Here is a 26,632-nt window from a genome sequence, read left to right on the forward strand (position 1 = left end):
GAACTAATGAGGAATGGTTTTATTGTGGATTTATATCCCTTAAAGCCCCCAAAACTTTGCATTTGCACTCAGATGAAGCAATTTGGAGCTGTGTGTGCACAGCCAGCTCAGGCTCTGTGGCACTGCCAGCCCCCGGAGCAGGACGTGCTGCCTGAGCTCTCCGTGTGCACACCAGGCACAGCTTCCCCCTCCCTGGCTCCAGGCTGCTGATTTTTAAAAAAGGAACTTCAGCCCTCTCTTCTGGGTGCTGATGGCTCGTCAGTGATTGCAGAAGTGGTTGGTGAACGGCAGACAAGGTGTCAAAAATGTTTTCTCACAAGGAGAGGGGGAAAAAATTAGAAATTTAGAAATTAGAAATTTGAAATTTGAAATTCACTCTCTTCCTAAGATCATTTAGAGAAACCAGTTGGGTGTGGTATTTTTACCCTTTTTTATTTTAAAAAAGTCTCCTTTAGCCTGTCTGGCAGCAAGATTGAAGTTGATATGTGACCTGTTTGCTTCTCATTTAGTCAGGTTAATAGATCAATGCAGAAAAGCAATTAACATCTTTATAATTTGTTCATTAAATCATAATATGTTGGTATTGCATGGACAAGTCAGACATCAACATGCATTGAATGTTTGTACCTCCTCATTTGATATTAAAAAATGCAGATTCTTGTTCCTTTCACATTTTTAGAGCTAAAATATTTGTTAGCAAATTCTTCGAGAAAACATCCAGAACTGCAAAACTTTTATATTGACAATCATATATCAAAATATTCCCTGCTAGATTGTTTTCCCAGAGGATTATTTCCTTATGTGTGTGAATAACTTCTTTTCTGGGAACTGTTGGTTGCTTTTTGTTGTGGTTAAAAAAATCCACCTCATTTTTAGTGAGTCTGTGATGTACTTGAAAATATGTATTTGTTGATGTCATGCATAATGTAAGTTCCACAAAATCTTTAAAGTTTAGTGCTTTATCCACTTAATTCTTTTGGAATTAATGCCTAGTGTTGTTTGGTTCTGTAGTAAGTCTGAAAAATTGAAAGTGTGTGTTTTAACCCCTATAATTGAGGAAACACAAAATATTGAAATGCAGTGTCTTTGAAACAGTAGCATACATATCATAAAGACCTGCAGAGCTTTAAATTGTCAGTTTACCTTCAAAATTCCTGAAACTGTTTAATTAATTTCATATCTTTACTCAGTAGTTACAGAAATAGTTGCAGCTGAAGTATTCAGTGTTACCACTTAGCACACAGACATTATAACAATAAATAAATTTCAGGAAATTGCAGAACGTGGTGACTGAAAATATTTTGTGATACTGCAGCCTGCCATAAGAATATTTCTTTAGTTCCAGGGCAAATAAATAAATCAATAAAACAAAAAAAACTGTTCATAAATTTTCAGTACAACTTCTGTGTACAAGTTGAACGCTGATCTATGTTGAGTAATGTGTTGTATTTTGTGTCATAAAATCCTGGATTCATGTATATCATTACTCTCACATGGTAATACATTTAATTGTGATAAAAACAAGAAGTTATAAGTGAGCCTGGAGGCTCAAAAACTTTAATTGCAGTGTTCCATGCAATTAATAAATATATTTTTCAGTTATTAAGGATTATGATAAATGTTTGGTTATGATAAGTCACACCAGAAAAACCAAACCCAGCTCCTCAAAAAGCAAACCTTACATATGGGAAAGTTAAAAAGGCAAAAGCTTGGATTTTGCAATTGTCAGTTGAATAGACTGGCTTGAAAAAAGTGTGGAATTAAGTCTTACACCATATCTTATAGGCAATTATCCAGTAATTAATTTAATACAGATTATTCCTATAGACCTTGGACTTTAATAGTTTTTCTTATGAGGGGAATTTAATTGGGATTATGTGCAGGATTCTGCAGTGATTTGGAAATTACATAACTCTGGTTGAGAAAACCTGAATCATGCTCTGCTATCTTTAAGAAAATGATCTTTTGAAAGTTGTCACGGTTGAGAATGAGAATTCCTCTTGTTTGGGAGCGTACTTTGTTTGAGTTATGGCAAAATAGGGGAGTTGTTTGAGTTATGGCAAAATAGGGGAGTGTTTTGTTGCTTTTGTGGCTTTTTGATTCAATGTGATTCTCTGACTGAGATCTGCTTTCTCTTGTCCAGGGGAAGAGTACCAGAGAATTGAATTTGGTGTTAATGAAGTTATTGAGACTCAGACATCTGTCCTAAATAACACCGACTACAGTATTTCAAGTACTCTGAATCCTCAGGCTCCAGAATTCATTCTCAGCTGTGCACCTGCTCAGAAAACCCCAGATGATGCTCTCAACGACACAAACTACAACTCCATTGACTGCCAGTTCAGTGACCCCACCCTGGCTCTGGACAGCGGCTCCAACGCCGAAAACGACGCCTTGGCTGGGGGCCTCGGGCAGAGGGAGCGGAAGAAGAAGAAAAAAAGACCCCCTGGATACTACAGTTACTTGGAAGATGTCCCTGACGGCGTGGCTGCCCCGGAGGCGCTGGTGAACGGCCACGCCTCGGCCGCGGGACTCAACAGCCTGAGCGCGGAGGACACGGAGCTGGCAGGAGACCTCCCCTCCCTGGCCACGCCGAGGACTTGCAGCAGCCCCGCCAGCTCCGTGGACTTCCTGGCCGGAGCTGCGTGTGCCGAGCCCGGCCCCGGCGCCGCAGCCCCCGGCAGGACTGCCGGGCAGCCCGAGGTATGCCGCCTTGCTCATTCTGAACAGTTCTGCCTCCCCTCGGAGGCCGTCAGAGAGAGCCCCCTAAGGACAGCTGTTGTACAGGCTTATGCTGGTACTGATACTACTGAAACTCTTGGCGTTACTAATGGACAAACACTTGAATCCTCTGGTGAGGACACAGCTGCCAATGGGGTAGAATTGCACACTGTGGAAAGCACTGACTCAGACCAAGCTAAGCCTGAGGAAGCTTCACCTACTACTGAGGCAACGGTCCCGCTTGCAGGATCAGTCCCTGTTAATCAGCCTGCGAAATCGTGGGCTAGTCTTTTTCACAATTCCAAGCCCTCTGCTTCCACATCTGTGGTCTATGTTGAGACTAAGTATACCCCTCCTGCCACATCTCCTCTGGTCCCTGAAAAACAGGTTGAAGTCAAAGAGGGACCTGTTCCAGTTTCAGAGGATCCCGTAGCCATAAAGATTGCAGGTATAGTTGATACACACGAGTGGATGTTACACTGCGAGGGTATTAGCTCTGCTTGTAAACAGGAGTGTGCAATATTGATAGAGAACATTCCTCCGGTAACGAGCTGACTGTTCAAACACTGCATGAGGGATGTCATTTGAATGAGCCAGTTTGTATCCCCCCGAGTAAACATTCCAACCAGGCATTGCCATGTCATTATCCCAGACACAGGGAAACTATTGCTGCTTGTCAAACAACTTGTCTTACAGTCTGTGGAAGTGATCTGTGGTTTCAAATAGGCTGTGTGCTGTGACAAAAAGGAGAGTATGTTAGGTTTGTTCAGAAAACGGTATGTTATGTTATCCAGTACTTATAATTTTGTAGTATTTCATTACAAGAACAGTATTACTATGTTTATTCCAAAGTAGCTGAAATTCCTGGGCACTAAACAGCAGTTCAAGTGTAATGGCTACATAGGTCTTGCTTCAGAAATTTCAATTTAGGAAATACCATATTTACTAATATGCTTCTTGAGGGGTCTGTCCCTCCAATTTAACTGTTATAAACAGTATTGCTTTATCTATAACCAATGCTCGCTGTTCCCAGTTCAAGAATAACCCTAAGGAGCTGTCCAGAGGGGGCCTCAGGACAGGGATTGAGTGATACAAAAGCTTTGACTCTTGGTCCTGTCATATTTGTGGTCCTAATGGGAAGTGCTAGAAACTGCAGGAGGCTGGTTGTGCAGATGCAGCCTGGAATGGTGAAGTTCTCCCAGCTTGGGTGCATTTTGTGTCGCTGACTCACCAGTGTTGGAACCAAAGTAATTATTTTAAATCTGTGAAGCGGTCAGTGTGTGAGATGGCTTTGTGCAGAGTCCTGCTGTTTATGCTACAAGCTAATTTGCAGGCACAATGCTGTTTTGAAAGTGACAGCTTCAAGTCAGGTTTCCACTCTGGACAGAAGCTGACCTGGAGATGATGTCCAGAGTGCCCAGAATTGTGTGCTGCCTCTCCTCCCCTCCTTACTCAGCAATGGTTTCATTACTCAGAATTGTCTGTTGAGAGAAAAGCTGTCAGAATAATTTATATTTCAGTGTATATTTCACTTAGGTGTCACAAACACTGTATTAAAACAATATATATATATATAAAAGCAGGTGATTAGAGTCTGTATGAACCCATGTGGAGAATGTTGTCTTAAAATCTCAAGCTATCATTTGGTAATGATTTTTAACTTAAAACTTTTGTGACCATCATAAAGGTAGGATTGCTTGCCATAAATGGAATAGGTTTTTTCTCTTGTCTAAGTTGTCCCAGCTGTAAGTTAACTTTCTAGACTTTCACTCTTTCTGTACTATTTTTTGCCACCAGGTGGGAGCAGAGCTTTTTATTCTGTCTTCACTGTAGTAAAATACAAATGAAACTTCTACCCAGTTTTCTTCTGCACCTTCACTGTTAGCTTGCTGTTTGGGCAGAAGAGTAATCTGAGTATAGATAAAAGGAATTCTGCTCATTGTAGCTGATTTAGTAGGAGTTATTGCTGCAATTCCTGTAATTCAGATGATGCTGATTTTGTTGTAAAATGTTTACTTGAATATCTGAATGCTATGTGATCAGTGCTCTGCTCTGTGGAAAAAGGTGTTTTCTTTAATTTTATTATATGTACTTGAGTATTCTCTGTCCTGTTTGAAAAACAGGTACCTGAGTGCTTTGTTCATCCACCCACACTCAAAAATGTGTTACAAGAATTCCAGTTCATGATTTCCAGGCAGATCATTTGCTCTGTTCTGTGTATATCTAATTTCACATCTCCTGCCTCAGTGATCATCACTGTGTGAGAGTCTGTGTGTTGGTCAGGTGTGTTCCTGTTCCTTGTTTTCCCCGTGGCTGAGTTGAGATCCCTCTGTTGGATTTGCTGGGAATTCAGCAGCTTCAGCTCCTGCCGGTGGGAATGAATTTTTGACCACAAGTAGCATGGGGTGCTGGACACAGGTAAACTCTACACCTGAAGTATCTTGAGTTAGCAGGCAAAATTAACCAATCAAATGCTGGAATGCCAAGGTCCTTCTGCACAGTTTTTATTTAGAACAGGTGCTCAGCACACAAGAAAAGTTGCTTTTCCAGGCACAAACTGTTGGTCTGTACTTTAATTTCACCAGTTATTGCAAGGGAGGTTAATGATTCACAGGCACCCTGAAGATAATTTAATGCTGCTTAATTCAGCCTGCAGAGATCTGTGGTTCATTTAGCCTCAAAGACAGAAGCTACACAAGGTAAGGAGATGATCAGGACTAGAAAATAAATAGAACAGACAAATTTCATGTTGATCTTGAGGAGAAACAAACACAGGAGAGGTAATTTTAGCAAGTGTCCAAGATGTCTTTGCTGTGCAGGTGCTGCACTTGCTGTGTAGAAAGGGACAAATGCAGTATTTGTGTTCCACAGCCTAATTTAGATGCTAGGACAAACATTTTAATAATTAATATCTAAGGGATAGTAAGGTTATAAATCATGTTGGTAAAAAGAGTCTTCAAGGCTTTACTTGCCACATTTCACAGTTTGTCGCCTACGATTATAACCTGATAATAATGCTTTATATAGTGTTGGAAATAAGCTAAGGAAATAAGTGATTGGAAAAATACCAATTCTCTGAGTAGTCTTATAACTCTTCTTTGGTGATCTTAGAAAAAATTGCAGTGAGAGAATCTAAAACAATATTCTGAATCATGTTCTCTCGCAGTGTTTTCACTGTGGCTGATGGAGGTAACAGTGCCCATAAAATCTGTTTACAGCGGGCAGGATTGCAGATGAATCAAAGAACAGAAACTTGTAAGATCTGACTAAATCTGGAATGATTTTAAATTAGGAGGAAGGGAATCCAATAAATCCAAGTATGGAAGGCACCAGAACAGAAACCAAATGAGAGTACGTGGTGAAGAACTAATGGTAGACATATTAGAGAAAAAGATCTGGAAGTTGTAGGGAATTGATGAGCGTCTTCAGTGCAGCTGAAGAAGACAAAGTTCCTTTTCCCCAGTGTGTGTTAGTACCAGTTGACATGGAATACATGGAAAAGAACTAATTCTGCTGTTGCTGTGGAGGACTTGATGCAATGGCAGTCTTTGGGCATTCCTTCTGAAGGAAAATTTCATGGTGCAGCAGCAAAAATGGAAATAAGATTTAAAAACCATGTGGGCAAAAATGAAATATTCAGAGTTAATTTGTGTCAGATGATATTGTTGGTGTGGCCATGGTTGTAAATCCAAATTTACAAAACAAATTCGTAAAGAAGATGGTGATTCACAGTTCTGCCAAGGCTAGTGGTAAAATGAAGTTAATTCAGATGGTAAGAAAGGTGTTCCAGTGTTCTATAGTGGAAGATTTCTTTCTCATTGTAAAGGTAGGTGAATGCTAGAGCAAGGAGTTGTGGAGACACCCAGGGTCTGGGAGTTTTATAAACTCCAGAAATGCAGCCTTTGGTGCATTCTTACAGAAATGTTTTTGTTTAGGGTCACCCAGCAGTGTTTTTCCTGGGACTTTTTGGGCATTGTCCAGATTTGAGGAAAGATCAGAGTGACAAGAGACAATATTCTCTAAATCAGGGCCTTAAGCCAAGTGTTCAGCTCCTGACTTGTAACCACCCTTGTCTCTTCAGCATGGACACCATATCCAGGGGGCTTCTCTTGCCTTAAACTCTGGGTTTGCTTTCTTAGGAGATCACCTTGTTAAAAAAAAATTGAGAGGTAATTGTAATAACAAAACCCAATGAATGAACTTCAGCAAGATGCTTTCTGTTTACAACAGAAGTATCTAAACATTTTCTCATTTCACAAGTCAGTACCTTCCAAAAAAAAAGTTTTCTGGATAATGACATGAGCTTTCCATCAGGTTTTGTAATTGTAACATTTTCTCACGGTTGTAAGTCTGTTTTTCTTCTGATACCCTGGTAAAAGTTCTTTAGTTACTGTGTGTTAGGTGTGAGCTGGAAATGTGCTCTTGGATGTAATTGCTGTAGACAAACCCAAGTCTTTGTTAAAAGAAGCAAAACTCCCAGGAATTGCACTGGAGCCTGTTCACGAAGCAGCTTTGTGACCACAAGAGGATGCTAAAGGTCCTCTTAATATCTTTATTGAGCATGATGCAAAAATGGGGAAGAAAAGAGTTAATGTAAAAAGGTATTGATAGACATGAAAAATAGAAACTTTTTCTGTTACTTTTATCCTTATTTGCAACAATGGTGAATTATGTTAAGAGAAATATTGTGTGTGAGCACAGTTCAAATGTTGCTGCTCTAACAATACATTCTGAAGTACTTTAGCAGTAATTTATTAACGTATTTTAGCCTTCACTAGAAAAAATCTTATTCTTCATCTGTGGTGCCTCATCTTTCATTTGCATATCTTTGTTGTCTGCTCTTTCAGGTGGCACGTTCTTTATGTAATAGACAACTGAATTAAACTTTTTTTTTGGTCAATTTTGTTTGCTTAGAACTGATGTTATCTGCAGGAAATATGATCTTGTAGATAGGGAGATATCTTGGCAATAGAAGGATGTGGATTTTTTTGCAGTTCTGCCATCTCTGCTTACTTTCAGCTTTGTACCTCTGCTTTTGTACCTACACCATGTTATTTTATTTTGTTAGTCCTGTAGTGAACAGCTCAAATTCTTTCAGGTTACAGCATGTCAGAGCTTTAGAGCCCCTCACATTTATTATTAAAAAATTAACCCCACTGGTAAACAATTGCTATATTTAGTTGAAATTCGCATTTTGTCTTGTATACACCTTATTTTGCAAGTTTAAAGTATATGAGCTCCAATATTTTCTTTGAACAGTTCTTATTTAGGTTTCTAAATCACAGGTCAGGATTCCTGGAAAAGCTCCCTTTGTTGCTCTTGGTTTCATAACTGGGACAGACTAATGTGCAGTGGTTTCTGAGTTTTAAACTAGGGTTTTGAAAGCAGGAAAGAGTAGGAATTACATTATGTAAGCTGTTATCTCATAGATTCTGTAAGTGTTAAATAAAACAGCGTGTTCTGAAGAGCAGAGCACATCAGTCTGTGTGCTTGCCCTGAGATGATTTTGTTGTAAAATAGTGGATGGTGAAACTTCTGAACTGAGACTGCTGCGTTGGCTTCATCCCTCTTCAAAGCAGGAGAATGTGGGAAATACTTCATAAAACTGGTGACAAGTGATTCCAGCTAATGGCATTTTATATCTGTGTATGTATCTATGTAGCAATATAAATAAAATATCTAGATTTAGGAAAACAAACACCCAAATCTATAGGTCTTGCTTTGGAATGACAGTGATCAGTTTCGTATCAGCATCTCCTGATCTGAATCCCGGGATCTTCGGTGGAAGAGAAACGTCTGGTTTGGAATGGGAGCAGTGGGTAAATGGAGTGGAAATCATCTGCTGAAGGTTCTGGGAATCATGTTCATTGATTTGAATTACTGTGTAACGCTGCAGCAGATATTTGTTTGATGGCCACGAGAGTTTTGTTGATGCTCAATTTACTGTTTCTCATTCTGCAGAAATACTGGAAAATGTAAGACTAATACATAAACCAGTGTCTTTGCAACCCCGAGGGCTGATCAACAAAGGAAACTGGTGCTACATCAATGCTGTATCCTTCCCTGGGAAAAAAATAATGCTCTTAAGTTGATATTTTTATATTATATCTGTCAGAGTTTTTTTGGATTGTTCTGGTAAGTATTTTATAAAAGTGTTTTGTTTTCCCAGATCCTGCTCCTGTGGTTAAAATGTTGAAGTGTAGCAGACAGAAATCCAGGGGGATTTTGGATCATTGAACCCGGTGTGCAGTGTTCTCCTGCAATCCTGTTTGCAGTTTTCTACCTGTGTCAAAATATTTCAGAGCTGTAACTTCTCCTGACTGAAACCCTTGTGATTTCTAGCAGTGTTTCCCCATGACTCTGTGCATCCATTTAAATGGTTATTTCTCTTTTGCACTTGAAGTAACTCTTTTTACACTTGGGCTTTGTTTTGCAGTTTTAAGTGGATCATTTGGGTTTGTGCTGAGCAGGTTGTCACTGTTGTCTCATTTAATTTAAATTAATCCTACTAGAAGCTTACATATGGAAGATGAGTTTGCTCTTAATGAATTGGAGAATAACACTGGAATAGCAAGAATAACTTTTACCCTGAGGAACAGAAAGCACCTTCCCTCCATGGTATATTATGATATTAATAAAAATGTTAATAATTAAGAAAAATTGTCTCCCATGTCAGCGAGGTGACACTTGGGATACTTCTAGTGCTGATACTGCTAGTGAAACATGTTAACACCAGTTTTAAGACTGACCATGGCAGATCCTAATAAACTATTTCTAAGCCAATGACTGCCTTAAATAAAGCTTTTATCTTACATAACCAGTTCTGCACTCATTTGGTTATATTTACTATATATCTTAACTCCCATTTTTTCAATCTTAAAGTTTTACATTGGAATTTATTACTCAGTTTTTGCACATTGTAGGGAATCAAATTAATCTCTCTCTTCATCTGTTAAGATCCATGCTTTACTTTGTCATTTCCCTTCCCCTCCAGTTTTTTAGTGCATTTCTTCTGTTCACTGCTCTCACCAAGTTGTGATGTTTTGAGAGTATCATTCTTCCAGCATACCTGGAGTTTTCCAGGTTGCTCCTGACCCTTTGCAGTGCAGAATGTTTCACGTCTCAGTGGGTTTTGCTTTGGTTGCAGGGGTGACTCAGCACCTTTAAGTTTCAGCTGGTTTCTTCCATTCTTCTCAGAAAATGTGTTGCAGGTTATCTCCTGCCAATTTTCAAATGGTTAATTCTCTAAAGTTTTTCCTATGAAAGTTTTTTTCCTCTCCTGCTCTGGATGAAATGTTTCCTTACCCATGAATTAAAGTTTTTGCCATGATTAAAATGTCAGTGAAATGACTGCATGTTCCAAGATGCTGGGGGTTTTTTTAATGCAACTTCTGTACATTATTGGTCAATGTTGTGATTAAGCTTCATCCTCTTTTCCAGTTAAATTCTTGGATTGATCTACCTAATAAAAATGCAGCTCTGGTTTTTTTTTTTTTTTTTTTTTGCATATAATTGAGTATTTGGTTAATACACAGATGCCATTTTCTGCATATTTCCTTAATGCCACTGCATAGACCCTGCAGGCCTTGGTTGCTTGCCCTCCAATGTATCATTTAATGAAGTCCATTCCAATGTATTCCAAATCACAGAGGCCGTGCACCTCCACACCAATGCTAGACAGTTTGTAAGTAGCTTGGGAAAAAAGGAATCCAACTCTGGGATCTGGCTAAACTCGTTCAGAAATACCTAACAATGCCTGTTGATAGAAGCTGATATGTGTCCGGAGGTTTTTCATGTGTTTTTGAGTGACTTTTATAATGAACTTGATGTTTTACAAGTGCTTGGATTGTCAAGGAAGAGCATTCCTGTTGCCTTGGGAGTATCAGTTTTGTGTAGTGTTTAATGTGCAAAAATGAACTGTGAGAGGTGCAAGGACCAGCCCAACACCTGGGTTTCACTGCAATGATCAGTGAATTTTTATGTCTGAACTTCACCCAGATTTCGTGGTGATATTCTTTGATTTAATTTGTTTTGGCAGTCAGAATGACAATCTGCTAATTTTATTATTTGTTCTTCTAAGTGTTAATGTCCAGTTGCTTCCCTTCTGTTTCAGTGTTCGTTTAATGAATGAGTTCACTAATATGCCTGTACCTCCTAAAGCAAAGCAAGGTGAGTGGGAGCAGGGGCACAAAGCAGAAAATGACGGGGAGAAGCCTTTGGGGTAAAGATCTGCTTAGGGGGAGGTGTTGCACCTTGGATTTTTTCCTTCTGTTTGGCGCACCAAGTGTAGAAGTGCAATAAGAACAGTTGAAGGTTCACTTAATTGAGAAGATGCCTTTTAAGAACATGCCCTTTCTAAGAAAATCAATTGATACTCCCTCTATTTTTCTTCACTTCCTTCCTTACGTAGTTCCAACTGTTTGTTTATCAGATTGCTCAATTCTGCTCCTTAAATCCTGAACGCTCACTGATTTGGAACAAAAGGGGCCCATAACAGGTCCCTTAAGCAGTTGGAGATTGCCTGCAGGAATATTATCCTGGCTTCTCATTCCAGTGGGAAAACTTGAGACGTATCTGATTTCTCCTAATACATATTTAGGCTCAGTGCTGATTATGAAGTGAGAAATAGCATATTTTTTGATGCAAATAAATGATCTTGAAGGTTTCAGTTGTTTAATCTTAATTTTAAGCCAAATCTGTTGTATTGCAAACTTGTAGAAACAAGCACATTCCTGAAACTATTCTTTATGTAACATGATAAGGAAATATCAGGAGGAGCTGGTTGTTCCAGTGATTTCCAAACGGTTCAGACATTTCTGTGGTTTCTTTCTGTGAAACAAATCTTACTGGCTTATGCAACTTATTTTACTTGTAGGTCATTTGCTTGTGTAGTTTTCAAGTACAGTTCTGAGGCCTTGTATTGCCATTAGGTGGAACATTTTGTCAGGCTGCTCTTGAGGTTTTTATTCTGCAGGGAGCAAAAGGGATCTGTTAGAAATGCAGATACACAGAAGGTTTAAGGATGTGTTCTTCGAGTACAAAAGAAATGCAAAAATGCAAATAGCACTAAAAGGTTTTTTTTTAATGATGGCTGTTGATATTCTTGTTAATCTTCTTAAAACTTTTCCCGACTATCTGTGAGTTTATGCAGGGTGATATGTTTTAAAGCAATAAGAGTTGTGTCTTAAAACTTCTGAGCTCAAGACCCCAAAATTACAATTAAACCATTAGTAAAAAAAGTGCTGGACTCCAAAGCTAGTGATGTGTGAAGAGACTATTAAGGTATAAGGTAAAAAACCTTTTATTTATTATTACTTACATTCATTCTCTTTCACCTTGCAGCTTTAGGTGATAAAATAGTGAGAGACATCCGACCAGGAGCTGCCTTTGAACCAACCTACATTTACAGGCTCTTGACGGTTATAAAGTCAAGTCTGTCAGAAAAGGTGGGACTTCAAATCCTTGACTTGTGCATTGCAGGGAGTCCCAGTCCTTAAAACTCTGCAAAGCCAAACCTCAGGCTCTGCTCAAATGCCACTAAAATCAGCTCATTGAGAGTTCATGGTAATGAAGCTAGACTGTCTTGCGACCTGAATTACAGGAAAATCTTAATTACAGGTTTGGCAGTTTGATATGTCAGAATAATGGAAAAATTACTGTTGGAATGGAACATCTCTTTTATAATGGAGTTACCAATTGATTTACATTTAAGAAATGAGCAGTTGTTCATTTTTATGAGGAATTCAGCTAAGACTGATTGAAGGTCAGGTTTAATTTCAATATGAAGAAAAGATAATAATTCAAACCATCCTTTGATTTGGCCTTGGCTTGACAGCAACTTCTAATAGTGGCTGTAAAAGAAATGGGGAGAAAAAAATTCCAGCTCCCACATTAAATGGAATTTGTATGGAGAAAAGTGCAGAATTCTTGTAGCCATTGATGCTGCTTAGCACAGTTTGGGTTTAACTGGTTAAAAAAGAGTTAATCTTATAATAAAATTTAAACTTTATTTGACATAACTTTAGACTGAGTAGTTGCTGAATTACTAGGAGAATGCTGGATTTGTTCAGTGTTATGAATCTTCCATTTAAAGGAAACCATGAATATATCATAGAATTGATTGAAAAAAATATTTTGTTCAGGGCAGGCAAGAGGATGCTGAAGAATACTTGGGATTTATCCTCAATGGACTACATGAAGAAATGCTGACCCTCAAGAAACTTCTCTCTCCACACAATGAAAGTTAGTGGGGTTTTTTTAATAGCAAACAGTTAATTTCAGATACTGTTTTTGTGTGGTGATTCCATAATACAGAGTGATGCTTGGAGTGGAGGTTGAGATCGGGACAGAATGCCATGCTTTAGAGCATTGGGACATAAGCAGAGAATATTTTGGCAAAATCTGGATACAGTGAGTCCATTCTGCCCAGTTTATGAATCATCTGAAGAGTTACTGGGTTTCTGGAGAGGCATCATGGCTCTGTCAATACTCTGAATTGTAAGTCACAGCCCTGGCTCTCCTAAACAACAAAACTCAATATTACACATTTTTCTGAGCCCAGCTGAGCATTATTTGGGGCTAACTCTAGTTGATCAGTCTTGTTTGTCATTTATAACACAAGCAGTGTCAGTGGGTTTTGACTCTCTACGGGAGCTCAAAAGTACATCAGTGTCTTTTTCACTGATCTACAAACCAACTGTTAAGATCTTTCTTTTTCTGTCTAATACAAACCAACATAGTAAATTATATGAAAATTCTTACTGACAAAGTTGGAGGAGAATTTACCTTGAAAGAATTACTAGAATTTGTATGCTGAGTAAAATGTCATTTTTGTTTATAGAGGCTTAGCTTGAACCCCCTTTACAAATAAAATCCTGCAAGCCTTAGCCAATTAAGAATTCAGATCACCAGTTACCCAATTTCTCTTTAGTAGGGTAAATTTTTTAGGATATAAAGTCATACCATATTTTGTTCCTTAGCTGTGTGCAGTTTATAACCTGAATTTGGCACAGGCTGGGAAAATATTTGCTAAGCCTTGGGCTCCCTGTAAAATACCTGTGCAGAAAAGGAGTTGTATTTAATAATGGTATGATTCTCTTGCCGGAATAACACTTGACTTTCTAATTTTCTACCCCATAAATTTACTACTAAAAATATATCAAACTTTGCTATTTACATACAGTCATCAGTGAGCTGCCTTCTGTTAATACATGGATGTGTCATGCTGGGAGCAAACCTGGAATATGCTTGTTCTTTTTTAAATTAAAAAAAAAAAAAACAATCTTTTTTAATTAAAACAATTATGCAGTTTTTTGGGGTGTTACATGGGATCTACTGAGAATTATTTAGGGATTTTTGGGGATTCTTGGAGGAATTTTTAGGGATTTATTGGGAGTTTTTAGGGGATTTTTGGGGGACTTTTTGGGATTTTTTTAGTGACTTCTTAGCAATTTTTGGGAGATTTTTTGATAATTGGAAAAAAAATTAGGGGATTTTTTTAGAGATTTTTGGGCATTTTTTTGGGATTTTTAATGGGATTTATTGGGTATTTTTAGGGAATTCTTGGGGGAGTTTTCAGGAATTTTCATAGAATTTTTGGGGATTTTGGGGGGATTTCTGAAAACATTTTTTCCTCAAAAAACTATTTGTATTAAGGTTTTTGTCATTTGTATTGGGTTTTTTGCCTTTCGCATCCTTTATCTGTCTGGATCTTCATTTGCCATTGTCTGACATTGTGTTTTTTCCCTTGGTCACCTGAAGAAGTGTCAGTGTCCAACGGCCCTGAGGCTCAGAGTGTTCCCAAGGAAGAGGAGCAGGAGGAGCAGGGGGAAGGCAGCGAGGACGAGTGGGAGCAGGTGGGACCCCGCAACAAATCCTCGGTCACTCGCCAGGCTGACTTTGTCCAGACTCCCATCACTGATATTTTTGGTGGTCACATAAGGTACAGTACTTTTTCCTGCAAGTTCTTGACTTGTAGTGGTTGAATCTTATAAAATGTCTTAAATGAACAGTTTGTTCTGAGATCCCAAGCCCTGAATTGCATATGGAAAAGGAGTTTGGAATATTTGGGCTTTGAATATTGACTTAAGAATTCCAAAGCATTTTAGAGCTGCCTAATTTTTATGACCTCTGAGGAGTCTCATCTCATGTTATAAATAAGGATACTGAGAGAGAGTGAGATTCACAGAGTTGAATCTTGACAGTAAAACAATCAACTGAAACATAAAACTGTGAATTTTAGGTTATTCAGACCCTTCCTGCTTCCCAGAGAAAGCTGTGTTTAATAGTTAAGAAATGTTAAAGGCAAAAGAAGTCTGGAAAAATGTAAATTGCTACAAGATGTTACTGGAATGAAAAGAATGTGGCATATCACTTCTGTGCAGGTCTGATACCAGGCAAAGGCAGAAAAGAGAATCTGAATATTTTTTGGAAGGGAAGACTCCTGTCTTGTTTGGAGAGATGTATAATTTAAAATGAAAGCAAAGTAAACACTTGCTAAAAACATACAGCAAAACAAAACTGCTAGACTTGAAGAATTATTTTTAAATTGGAGACAGACACTTAATTGCTGGTGTTTGACTCTCTGTGTTGCCAGATATTGAGTCTAGAAGTGTGAATAATGTGGGCTAGTGCCTTCTGCCTTGGAAATGCTCTGAAATTATTTATTCTTCTGGGTTTTGAGCCAGACAGCTGGTAAATAAAATGATATTTTCCATAGAATTTGGCAGACAGATGTTTGTAGGTATTGATGGAGTCCTGCATCAATGGTTCACATACCCAAGGTGCTGTCAATACCCCAGGTACATTTACCCAGAATTTGTCACAATTGTTTAAATATCTACATGATTCCATCAGTTTTTATATTAAAAATACTGAGATGATGGCAGTTTTCTGTAGAAGTCCACAAAAAAAAAAAAATGATATAAAGCAAAGGTAATAACTGGAAAAAGGGAAAACCTTACAATGAACAGCAGAACCACAGGATCCAATCCAACATCTGCTGGCACCACATCCACTTTATTTATCCTTCACACCAGGGCACAACTCACCACAGAAACAGCATCCCCTGGGATGTTGGAAAGCTTCATCCTCAGGGGTGGAGATGGGAAGGACTGAATATAAAACTGCCAGTAGAATTCCACTAAATGAAAGCTTCAGAAACTGGAAAAATCCAATGGGAAAAGCAGTGAGGAAAAGGTGATTTAAATTGGCATCTTTTGACTGAGGAAACTTCAGGCTTGGGAATTTTTAGGCTGTCCTTGAGAGGCTTGAGTCTATTAAATGTCTATTTAGGCTTAATTACTTAAAAACCCCAGCCTATAAAGCCTTTCTGAGCAACATGAGGCTTAAGTGGGGAAGTACAAAGTTTTCCTGGGAATTCTTGCAGTGCTTGAGTAATTTTTCATTGAAAATGGTAGATTTTCCCATGTCCAGCTGAGATTTGTAATTATTCTAATTACAGAGAAATCATAGCCCAGTGAAGGTTTTGCTATCAAATCAATTGTGCATATCTTGTGAAGAAAATATCCTGAGGAGGTGTTACAATATAATTTCTGGTTCTTAAAATAAAGGTGCTGCTGTTCATGCATTCTCTTCCCTCTAAAGGATATATATTTGCCAATATTAAGCTGCACTGGCTTTGTGTTGGTGCTTCAGGGCTTTGCCTGAGTAAAAAGGGCTCTTTTGATTATCCTGAACATTAAAATTAACCTGGATATTAACATTTCCTGCCTGACCTGGAAATATTCCAGCATGGCCAAATGGGTCAGAGCTGTGTTAATTACAATTCTGCTTTCAATATATAACAACATAATAATTTATATACATGGACAAAGTGTGGGTACAGGAAATGATGGGAAGAAAATGAACTGCCAGTCCTCAGTGGAGCACAGATTCCATTTTCTATGGCAAGATTTAAGCAAACACTTTAAAATCACTGTAAAATTGGTATTAGGGAAGTGACTGAAACAATGGTGTATTTTTGTTGGAGAATCTGGAATCAGCTGTGATTTTTACAGTAGAACACAGATAAACACTGGCACTTTGCACTTGTGAAGAGCTGTTGGAAAACTAAACTAACAGAAAGAGCCAGGAGGTGAATTTTTTTTAAATGCTTATCAAAATTTTCAGGTTTTTTCTTTAAACTTTGCATAAATAAAACTGTTCTGTTACAATCCCATTCAGAATAGTCTTAGTAGATGAAAATAATTTAAATTGGGCTAAGTTGTTATGACTTGATGTTTAACCTTTATAATTGTATGTGTTGCCTTGAATTAAATATAAATTGAGTTACGTAAATAACTCATTCTTCCTTGAAGGCTCTGTCTGGTTGAAAATCACTCTTTATTTCATTTTGATTCCTTTTTTCCTGCACAGATCTGTTGTTTACCAGCAGAGTTCCAAGGAGTCTGCCACGCTGCAGCTCTTCTTCACCCTGCAGCTGGACATCCAGTCGGACAAGATCCGCACCGTGCAGGATGCCTTGGAAAGCTTGGTGGCAAGGGAGTCTGTGCAGGGCTACACCACAAAAACCAAGCAAGAGGTGTGTTCTGCTCACCCCTTCCTCACAGACAGCTGCTAAACTTTGTATTTAGAAGGGTTTTCAGAGAGCTCTGGCTTTGCAAAGAGTTGTTGGAGCACGCTTTAACAAAAGAGGTACAAACCTTTTCAGTGTGTCCTGCAGCAGTGAGATGTCAGCTCTAAAACAAAGGCCTGAAAATAGCTGGAGTTTGAGTTGATGTAATAATTTATTGGGGATTTTGACAAAGAATATACTAAATTATCAGGCTGAGCTGTGGTAAAGATGCATAATATTCTGTTCAGCATCATAACTTACTGATTCCTGGGGATTGCCAGATGCTGTTAGCAAAGGAGCAGCTCTTCAGAGTAAATTCTTTTTATTTTACGTATAATACATGATAGTAATAACTGCAATAGAAAAGTACTTGCAAGGAGGAAAAGCATGCCTTTGGTTTGGCAGTTTGCAGGATAATAATTAAACCTCCCTCACTAAGGCCTTGCCTTGTTTCCTATGGTGGGTTGTAGTAAAGGCATCTCTGGTGTGCAGGGATTGTCACATGGGAATTCCGCGTGCACTCTTGGTAACTCTGGAATTGTAGGTGTTCCTCTGACAGTCTTGTCTGTAAGTTTTCAAAATCCAAATGAGAACATGATTAGATAAAGAAAGGATGGTTCATTTCCCTTGAAAAGCTAAAGATGAATAGCAGAAATTTGTTTACCTTGAATATTCAGAACATATATTTCTCCAGTTGTTTTCCATTCAAAGAAAACATTTGCAAGCTGGTTATGATTTACCACAAAGATCTTGTTTTGCTTGCCATTCCTTTTTTTTTTTCTTTTTTTACTGCAAATGGTTTAAAGTTTTTGACTGACAACCCAGTGCTGGGTTGGAAGAAATGAGTTAGGTGCTTCATGATATTTCAGAGTTGGGATGGAAATACAGGCACCCACAGTGTCTTCCAGATCTATTTTCAAAAGAAATTCAAATTGAAATAGTTGTTTTGTATTAAAATTGTAGTAAAAACACTGAACATATTGTCTGTAGAACCCTGGAAAGAGGTAATACTTTTCCCCCATGAGTTTCTATTCAACACGTAGGTTCTAGCAGAATCAAGCCATCTATTGAAAAATAATATGCTCATGGTTACCTATAAAGAGATTTTTCTCAATTAAACAATGGAGAAAAACCTTAAGCAGTTATTTTGAGAAATATTTTCATGTCTTCATTTCTAGGAAGGCAAAACAATTTTGTTCTACAATTCTGAGCTCAGCTCCTGGTTTCCAGGCAGAAATTTTGTGGATTGTTTGGTTATAATTATATAAAAATTACTGTTTAGTAGAGAAAGGTTTGGTCAACTCACATTTTTCTCTTTGAATATACTGAGGTCTCCTTTGAAACATTAGGATCGAAGATCCAGAGGGCTTTAAGTCACAGACGAGCATTTATAATAAATTAATACTGCAGTAATAACAAATCTGGAGTTTGTTTTGTTTGCTGCTAGTGTATTTGAAATTAAATACTTTAATTAAAAATTATTATTAATTTTAATACCTAAAATTAAATGCTCTCAGGTGGAAATCAGTCGAAGACTCACCTTAGAAAAGCTGCCCCCTGTTCTCGTTTTACACCTCAAACGCTTCGTGTATGAGAAGACTGGAGGATGCCAGAAGCTGATCAAGAATATTGAGTACACTGTTGATCTGGAAATCAGCAAAGGTAAAAGATTTAGGACAGAATTTCCATCTCCTCATGAGAGAGAGAATGTTGTGCTTCCTATGAGTGTCTGTGTTTTAATTTTCTCCCACGCAAGATTTTGTTCTCATCGTTGTCTGAAAATTTGGTCATTTGGGTGAGTATTTGGGGTTTTTTTTAATGATGAAAGATGTTAAAGCCTTTGGGACTTCCTAGGCAATGGATTGGCCAGATGAGAACTTCTTGTGGATTTATAGAGGAAAGATATAGGCTGCAAATATGGGATCTGCGTCCCTGTCTGTATAAGACTGTTGCCAATATTGGATATTTTTATCACAAATTTAATTCAGAAAAGTGTCAAATTATTTAATGACTGGCTGGTGGAAGGAAGCTGGTGTTTTATTGAAAATGCAGCCTGAAGGTAGACAATGCATAGTGCAGAGGTTAAACAAGGATCCTTTATTTAACAAGTATCCTAGGAGATACTGACTTCAAATAGTGTGAGATTGGAAACTGTCCAGCATCTGAAGCTTGCCAAAATAATGCCGTTTGTTTTGAGCTGACAAATGGAATTTTAGCCAGCCAGCAGCTCAAAAGGAATAAATACAATCAGTGTATACTCATAGCTCAGCTGAGATCTGGACCTTGTCAGGCAGTGCCTTTTTGTCTAACTTAATATTTTATTTTGCAGTTTTCTTTTAGGAATGTAAGCATATAAGCATGACTTGGAATCTGAAATTGATTCTGCCATTCATTGACAGATTCAGAATGACAATTGATGCTGTCTTTCTGACAGCAGGAGTGGAAGGGGGAGAATGGAATAGTCTGATCTTTTACTATGTCTTTTTTTTCCTTTCATTTTTTGGTGGTATTTTTAAACCTTTCATAAAACACAGTATTGCAAACCTGCAGATTCTCTCCCTTGATTACCACTTATTAGAGCCATGACCATTCTTTAAAGGCTGCAGAAGAAATTTCAATTAAATGTTCTCCTTTGTGATAGTGTTGGTTTCTCTGAAAAGAATTGATCCTCTTGATATGGAATTTCTAATGTGTGGCTGTTTTTCCTCCTCAGAGCTACTATCTCCTGGTGTGAAAAGTAAAATTTCCAAAGGCCAAAGAACCTACCGGCTCTTTGCAGGTATTTTATCCTGTGTCTTTTATTATCTGTGTCTTTTATTTATTGTTTTATTTGTCTGCATGATTTTTTATCTGTGTGTTTTTATTTGTGTATTTTACGTCTCTTGCAAGTACAGATTCTGCATATGGAATTATAGAAACACTGGGTTACATTAAGTGTTTTCTTTTAAATTGCCCTGAAGTAGCTTGTGGGTGTGAAATTCTTGTGTTTAGTGGGGTTTGTTTAGAATTGGGAGATTTGGTTGTGCTGGAGAAACACTGATTTGGACAAGGGCTGGGAGTGCCAGGACAAGGGGAATGACTTTGTAGTGCCAGAGGGCAGGGTTAGATGGGACATTGGAAGAAATCCTTCCCTGTGAGGGTGGGGAGCTGCCTGCCATAAGGATGGTGTGGGACACAGGGACCCAAAGCACCTCCTTGGTTTTACAGCCAAATCCCAGGGCACTGTCCCAGTTTCCTTCACTTTTTCCAGATCTAAAGATGATTTGAGCCATACGAAGCCAAGATGTTCATCCCACCCCAGCCTCTGGATGTCATCCCATTGGGATTGACAGGGGCCTTGACTGCAGGCAGCTGGAAAATCCCTTTTTCCATTTCCCCATGGGCACACCATGGGAAAACCCCAGTCACCATCAGAAATACCACCAGGGGAATATTTGGGATGAAGACTTGTCTCCTGGATGCATGGAGACTTTATTCCCTGTGAGGTGGGGAGGCCCTGGCACAGATTCCCAGAGGAGCTGGAAGTGTCCAAGGCCAGGTTGGACAGGGCTTGGAGCAACCTGGGATAGTGGCAGGTGTCCCATGGCAGGGGATGGGATGGGATGGGATGAGCTTTAAGATCCCTTCCAATCCCAGTCCATGATTCTGTGTCTGTCCCACCTATGGACTCCTCCCTGCTCCCTTGGCCTAGAGCTGAGGGTGTCCCAAGGCAGGGCATGGAACAAGCTGAGCTTTCAGCTGCATGGCCTGCACATCCCAAACCCAGGGAAACCCTAAACCCTGAGTTCTTTTAGCCCAGCTGCACTGTGGGTGGGATCTCTGAGTAGAAATTTTCCTGAGTAGAAATCCATTTTCATTTAGGTGAAATGTACATCTTTAAATTAAGTCTGTAGCTTGCAAACTTAGCTGTTTGGTCTGACTGCCTGTTCTGGCAAAAAACCTCTGCTCTGAGAAACTGCTTCAGCCAAACACTGGATTGTCCAGTGCTTCCAAAGGGGGTAGAGGGCATCTTTTGAATCTGCCCAATCACTCTGGAATTCCAGGATTGACAGCCAGTGCTGGGCAGGGGTTGGGGTGGGGACAGGAGAGGTGGGAGAAACCCAGGTGATCTGAGGCAAACTATGCCATCGCACCGCCACACCGCTCATCCCCTGCCATGCCACCCCTGTGTCCAATCACTCTGGAATTCCAGGATTGACAGCCAGTGCTGGGCAGGGGTCGGGGTGGGGACAGGAGAGGTGATTGACACACCTGGGGAAGGAATCTTCGGGGAGAAACCCGGGTGATCTGAGGCAGACTATGCCATCACACTGCCACACCGCTCATCCCCTGCCGTGCCACCCCTGTGTGTCCCCACAGTTGTGTACCACCACGGCAACAGCGCCACGGGCGGGCACTACACCACGGACGTGTTCCAGATCGGCCTCAACGGGTGGCTGCGCATCGACGACCAGGCCGTCAGGGTCATCCACCACTCGCAGGTGGTCAAGGCGGCCCTGGAGCGCACAGCCTACCTCCTGTACTACCGCCAGGTGGACCTGCTGTGACCCCACCGCCCCGCCCCGTAGAACGCCAACATCACTAACTTTTTCTCCTGTAAATGCTCTTCTGAGTGAATTTTTTTTTCTTCTGTTTTTTTCCCCCCCTTTTTATTCTTTTTTTTTTTTTTTTTTTTTGGTCCCCTTGCAACTATGGGATAGAGTGATAAAGGAAGCTGCCGTTTGTGCACAACATGGTTTGTGTTGACTTTTGACTTTGCAGAATGAAGTCGCTCGTGAATCACAAAAAATATTGAAAAGAAATAAAGTTCATCCGAGTTAATGCTGAATCCTAAGATAATAAAAAGGGGATTTGCATTTAATTCCCACTTTCTAATTGCGTAGTAGAAGAAAACCCTGCACCAGCAACAGAACTTGTAGATTTCTGTGAAAATGTTTTATCTTTACTTCAGTAAAAAAAGAAAAAAAATTAAAAAAAAAAAGCTCTCTCTGCTTCCCCAATAGTTTTTTGATAAGTGGTAAAATATGAGCCGATGTGTATGAGATGGAAATGGTCCTTTGTGCTTCAAAACATGTACAAACTGCAGAGTTGCTGGTTCCTGATAGGAAGACACATTTTAATAATTGTGCGATGAGAAACTGCTTAAGTACACATTGCAGATCAAATATTTGGAGTTAAGATGTTAGTCTATATAGATGGGTGATTGTAACTTTATTGCTATTAAGAAATTTCAAACTGCATTTATGCTTCTGTGTACATGAAATTAAGAAAATGGGCAAAATAATTAAGATTGATATTTCTTTAAGTCTGCTTTGTTTAATTTTGCTGTCTGCTCTCCTATAATGTTGAGTTCCTAATTGTACACAGTTTAGTGAAACCTAGAAGTATAAAGTTGTCGCCCATCAATAAAAGTCACAAAGTTGGTTTAAGGTGTGTGCGTGTGTGTGGGTTTTGTTTTTCCTCAGGTTTGAATCCTGCCCTTGGAAACTCCAAACGTTTCTGTGTAGCACTTCTCAAAGTGTAGGGAGCCTTCTCCAAATGAAGTGGAGATGATTTTTCTTTGCTTTTACAACTTTTTGAAACTTCAGAAGTGTTCCTGTTTTGCATTCAGGTGGAGCTGAACTTGGAGGGGAGAGGGAAAGGGATGTGGTGGTCCCAGGGCTGAGCTCTGAGCAGCCAGGAGAGGGGATGGAATTCCTTCTGTGTCCTCCTGGAAGCTCCTGCACTGTTGTTTCTGAAGCAGATGATGTTTTGTTTGTCTCTTCTTCTGCCAGCTGACATGGTCCTGGAGAACTTTTGGTAAAAATATTTCCTTGATCAGCTGCCTGTTGCTTTCTCTAAAAAAACTCCTATAAATTATTTAATTCTTTGGTGGTGGTGGTGTTATGTCCGTATTTCATCATGGGATGGTGGAAGCTCCCTGGCTTGTCCTGACTCTCCTGCCTTCTGGTGCTGTCCCACAGGAAGGAGTTTCCTGCCCAGAGCTGCTGCTGCAGGAAGGAGCATCCCCATGGCTCTTTGGGGTGGTCCTGCTCTGCTGAATCAGTGTGATGATGCTCTGGCATTGTTTTGGATGTCCAATGTATTGTTATGTTTTTGCTGCTTTATTAGGATTTTCTGATTTACAGGTGGTGACCGCTCGTGATTTTGGTGACGTTCCACCAATTTCAAAACTTATTTCTGTGCAAAGCTCACTTGGATTTTGGCTGTTTGCAGGGAAAACCTCAGCTCCTGGAGCATTGGTGCTCCCATCCCTGTGATGGGAATTGCCCCAGAGCCCCAATGGTGAGAACTTGAAATCTTGGGGGACTGGGAGGTTGTTCCAAAAAAGAAAGAAACCAGGTTTTGAACTTACTGTTCTGTGCTGTTATTATTCACATCCTGTTTCTGGAACCTGGTTAAAGTGGTTTTCTGTTCAGCAGAAATCCTGGTTTTAATTAGTTCTGTACCTGTGTTGGGTATTTCCTTAGCTCTGTCTCCAGTGCAGTGTTAAAAAGTGCATTTCTGATAGTGCAGGTTAACCTGAATAGTGCAGAGAAAACTGCAGGTGATCAGTAATTCATATATTACTTAATAAATGCTACATATGTTACCATTTTAAGAAATGGCAATGAGTCATTGCCAGTTTAAAAATCAAGTGTTGAAATTCTCTCAGTATGAGTTGAAATTGTCTCAGTATCACTTAAAAGTGAATTTTACATTTTTTACTGAGAATATTACAAATGTATTTGTCACTGAAGTCCTTCTGCAGTGTATTAAAAGGGAAATAAAAGTATGTGGCAACAGTGATGTGGACACACAGCCACAAATTTTATTTTCTGTATTAACTCCTCCCATTGTTGCAAAACGAGAGCTTGCAGCTTTTGATCATTTGCTCTGGGTGTGATTATGTAAAACAAAAACCCCAACACCCTCGATGATACACCGTAAATCCGGTGGTTGTTTACTGAGGTTTGAACCAGATTTTGTGAAATGTTTGGGGTTTTTTTCTTAATGCACAATAAGACCTGAAATTTCCAAGATGAGAAACTGGATGTGCAGCTCCAGAGGGCTGTGGGGAAAACCTTGTGCCGTGAGCCAGATGTGCAGGGGAAGGGCTGGATGGGCCAGGGGAGGAGGATTCCTAAAGCTACGGGGTGTTTGGGGCTGGGGGAAGGAGTTGTAAGTAGGAAACTGCTGTTTTCCACAATATCCTCTGGAGATGATGTCCCTTAGGGCTGGGCTGGGCCGGGTCTGCTGCCAGGATGGATCCTGAGCTGTCAGCAGAGAGTTTTCTCTGTAAATGTGCTCTAAATCTGCTGCTTTTCACTAGGAATGAAGAGGACACCTTGGACATGCTGGGATGTTCCCAGCATGCTGGAGATCTGTGCAGTGGAGGGGAGTTAATTTCTGGCTGTCTAATGACCCAGAGGATTTTTTGGAAATAATTTCTGTTGGTGAATAACCGGATGTGGTGGCTGCAGAGCTTGTGATAGCAGTTCACCTGCTCTGGGGTGAAATCTTCAAAGGTGGGTGCTGGGTTAAGGGTCCTGAACTGTTCCAGTCTGCCGATGTGACCAGGGAACCTGAGGGAACAAGGTGAGGGGTTTTCCTGGAATCCCAGACTGATCTGGGTTGGAAGGGACCTTAAAGCTCATCTTGTCCCAGCCCCTGCCATGGGCAGGGACACCTTCCACTAGGCCAGTTTGCTCCAAGCCCTGTCCAAGGGCTGGAGCAGCCACAGCTGCTCTGGACAGCCTGTGCCTCACCACCTTCACAGAGAAGGATTTTGTCATTTCAGTTCACATTTGAGTTGTACTTGGTGCAGTCAGTGGTGCCCCCTAAATTTTCTGAAATTGCTGCAGCTCGTGTTCTTATTTCATTGCTTTACATCAGCTTTTCACTGATTAAACGGGACAGATTTATGGGGAGTTGTTCTCTTGCTCATCATCAGCTGCTGAAGCATTTGGGGGAATGTTCTTGAGTATGAGAAGGTGGAGAAGCTGCAGATGGACCTGGGTGGTCAGCCCAGGTGACCCCAAAACAGGAGAGCAGCAAGAAGGAACAAACTGGGGGCTCACAGTGCCAAGTAATGATTGTGTTTGGGAATAAATCCATCAATGTATTCCCCTCCTGTGATTTGGATCCCCGGGCTGTTGGTTCGTCTGCTGGAGTAGCCTCTGGATTGCAGTGTGGTCGAGAGAGGGGCATCTCCACCCTGGATGTGGCAGGGCTTCCCTGGCTCGCTCAGGTAAAGACAGCCCAGGCAGGAGGGGGCTGTGAGCAGGCAGCAAACGGGGTGATTCCCCCAAACCTGAGCCTGGCTGTGCCTGGTGCCCACCCAGGGGCTGCTGCTCCCCCTGTGCTCTCCCTGCTGGTGATCCCAGGCAAGCTCCTGCAGATCCCTGCTGCCACTGCATTCACGCTGTTCATCCCCTTCATCCAGAGCAGGAGTCAAACCAGGGGATCCCCTGCAGCTCTGTGCCTCTCGCCCTGCCCTGCTTTGGGGCCATTCCTGCCGAGCTGTGTTTGGGTGGGAAATAAAGGAGCATTAATTCCAGTGGAGATCAAGACTCGCTGTCTGCCTGGTCAATTAGGAGGGCATAGGGAAATTTGTGTCTCTTCCCATTCATTGGCTATTACATTAAAAGCCTCTCTGCTAATATATACTTATATATGCAGCCTGCTTTATGTGGCTTTTACCACATATGAAATGGAGACGTTATAATCAAGGCAGTAATAACGAGGAATGATTAAAAGTAACTTCTGATTGTTTTGGCTTTGGTGGAACATATGACCCCAAGCTGCTGACTCAAGACAAAATGAGGTGGGTAAAAATTCTTGTTCCAGGCTGTGCTCATCCCTGAGCACAACCAGGCCCTGTGTGTGTCTTGTACAGTGAAACCATCCTGGTGTATGTTAAAAAAATAAATTTAAAAATCCAATCTTTGTAAAGCAGCCAGGTTGATGGAGCAATCAGACAGCCCAAACCATCCTACAGGGATTCATTTCCCATAGGGATATTTGCGGAGATTACAAAATACCAAATTCCTCTGAGGTCTGGAAATTATTTGTACGTCGGTATGTGAGATTTAAAATGAGTTAATTCAGCTTTATGGTAATTGGAGTGAGCAGCACCTTCTGAGGGCTGTGAGTCAGGGCTGGGGAGCTGCGTGGTTTCGGGGTGGCAGCCTGTGTGGGGGCACCAGGGTTCACTGTGTTGGGGTGAAATTCACTGTGTTTTGGGGAAATTAGGAACTGGGGGGGGGGGCTGCAGCATCTTTCAGCTAATTAAATAAGCCCGGAGCAAACTCACTGATCCAGAGGGAATCAAAAGGGTTCACTGTGTTGGGGTGA

The 26,632-nt window shown here is 40.3% G+C and overlaps 1 protein-coding gene across 1 annotated transcript in view; it reads left to right on the forward strand.

Annotated features, from left to right (window-relative positions):
• Nucleotides 1-22,725, forward strand: part of USP10 (ubiquitin specific peptidase 10) — a 47,855-nt gene extending 25,130 nt beyond the window's left edge. The window contains exons 4-14 of the mRNA XM_038147982.1: nucleotides 2,144-3,169; nucleotides 8,683-8,774; nucleotides 10,296-10,405; nucleotides 10,835-10,890; nucleotides 12,064-12,167; nucleotides 12,864-12,963; nucleotides 14,482-14,662; nucleotides 17,098-17,263; nucleotides 18,814-18,958; nucleotides 20,010-20,075; nucleotides 21,656-22,725. Coding sequence (XP_038003910.1) covers nucleotides 2,144-3,169; nucleotides 8,683-8,774; nucleotides 10,296-10,405; nucleotides 10,835-10,890; nucleotides 12,064-12,167; nucleotides 12,864-12,963; nucleotides 14,482-14,662; nucleotides 17,098-17,263; nucleotides 18,814-18,958; nucleotides 20,010-20,075; nucleotides 21,656-21,843 — 2,234 coding nt within the window. The 3' untranslated portion in view covers nucleotides 21,844-22,725. The remainder of the gene's footprint in view (nucleotides 1-2,143; nucleotides 3,170-8,682; nucleotides 8,775-10,295; nucleotides 10,406-10,834; nucleotides 10,891-12,063; nucleotides 12,168-12,863; nucleotides 12,964-14,481; nucleotides 14,663-17,097; nucleotides 17,264-18,813; nucleotides 18,959-20,009; nucleotides 20,076-21,655) is intronic.
• Nucleotides 22,726-26,632: the final 3,907 nt, after the last annotated feature.

Source organism: Motacilla alba, chromosome 11 (genome assembly GCF_015832195.1).
Source record: "Motacilla alba alba isolate MOTALB_02 chromosome 11, Motacilla_alba_V1.0_pri, whole genome shotgun sequence".
Taxonomy (NCBI): domain Eukaryota; kingdom Metazoa; phylum Chordata; class Aves; order Passeriformes; family Motacillidae; genus Motacilla; species Motacilla alba.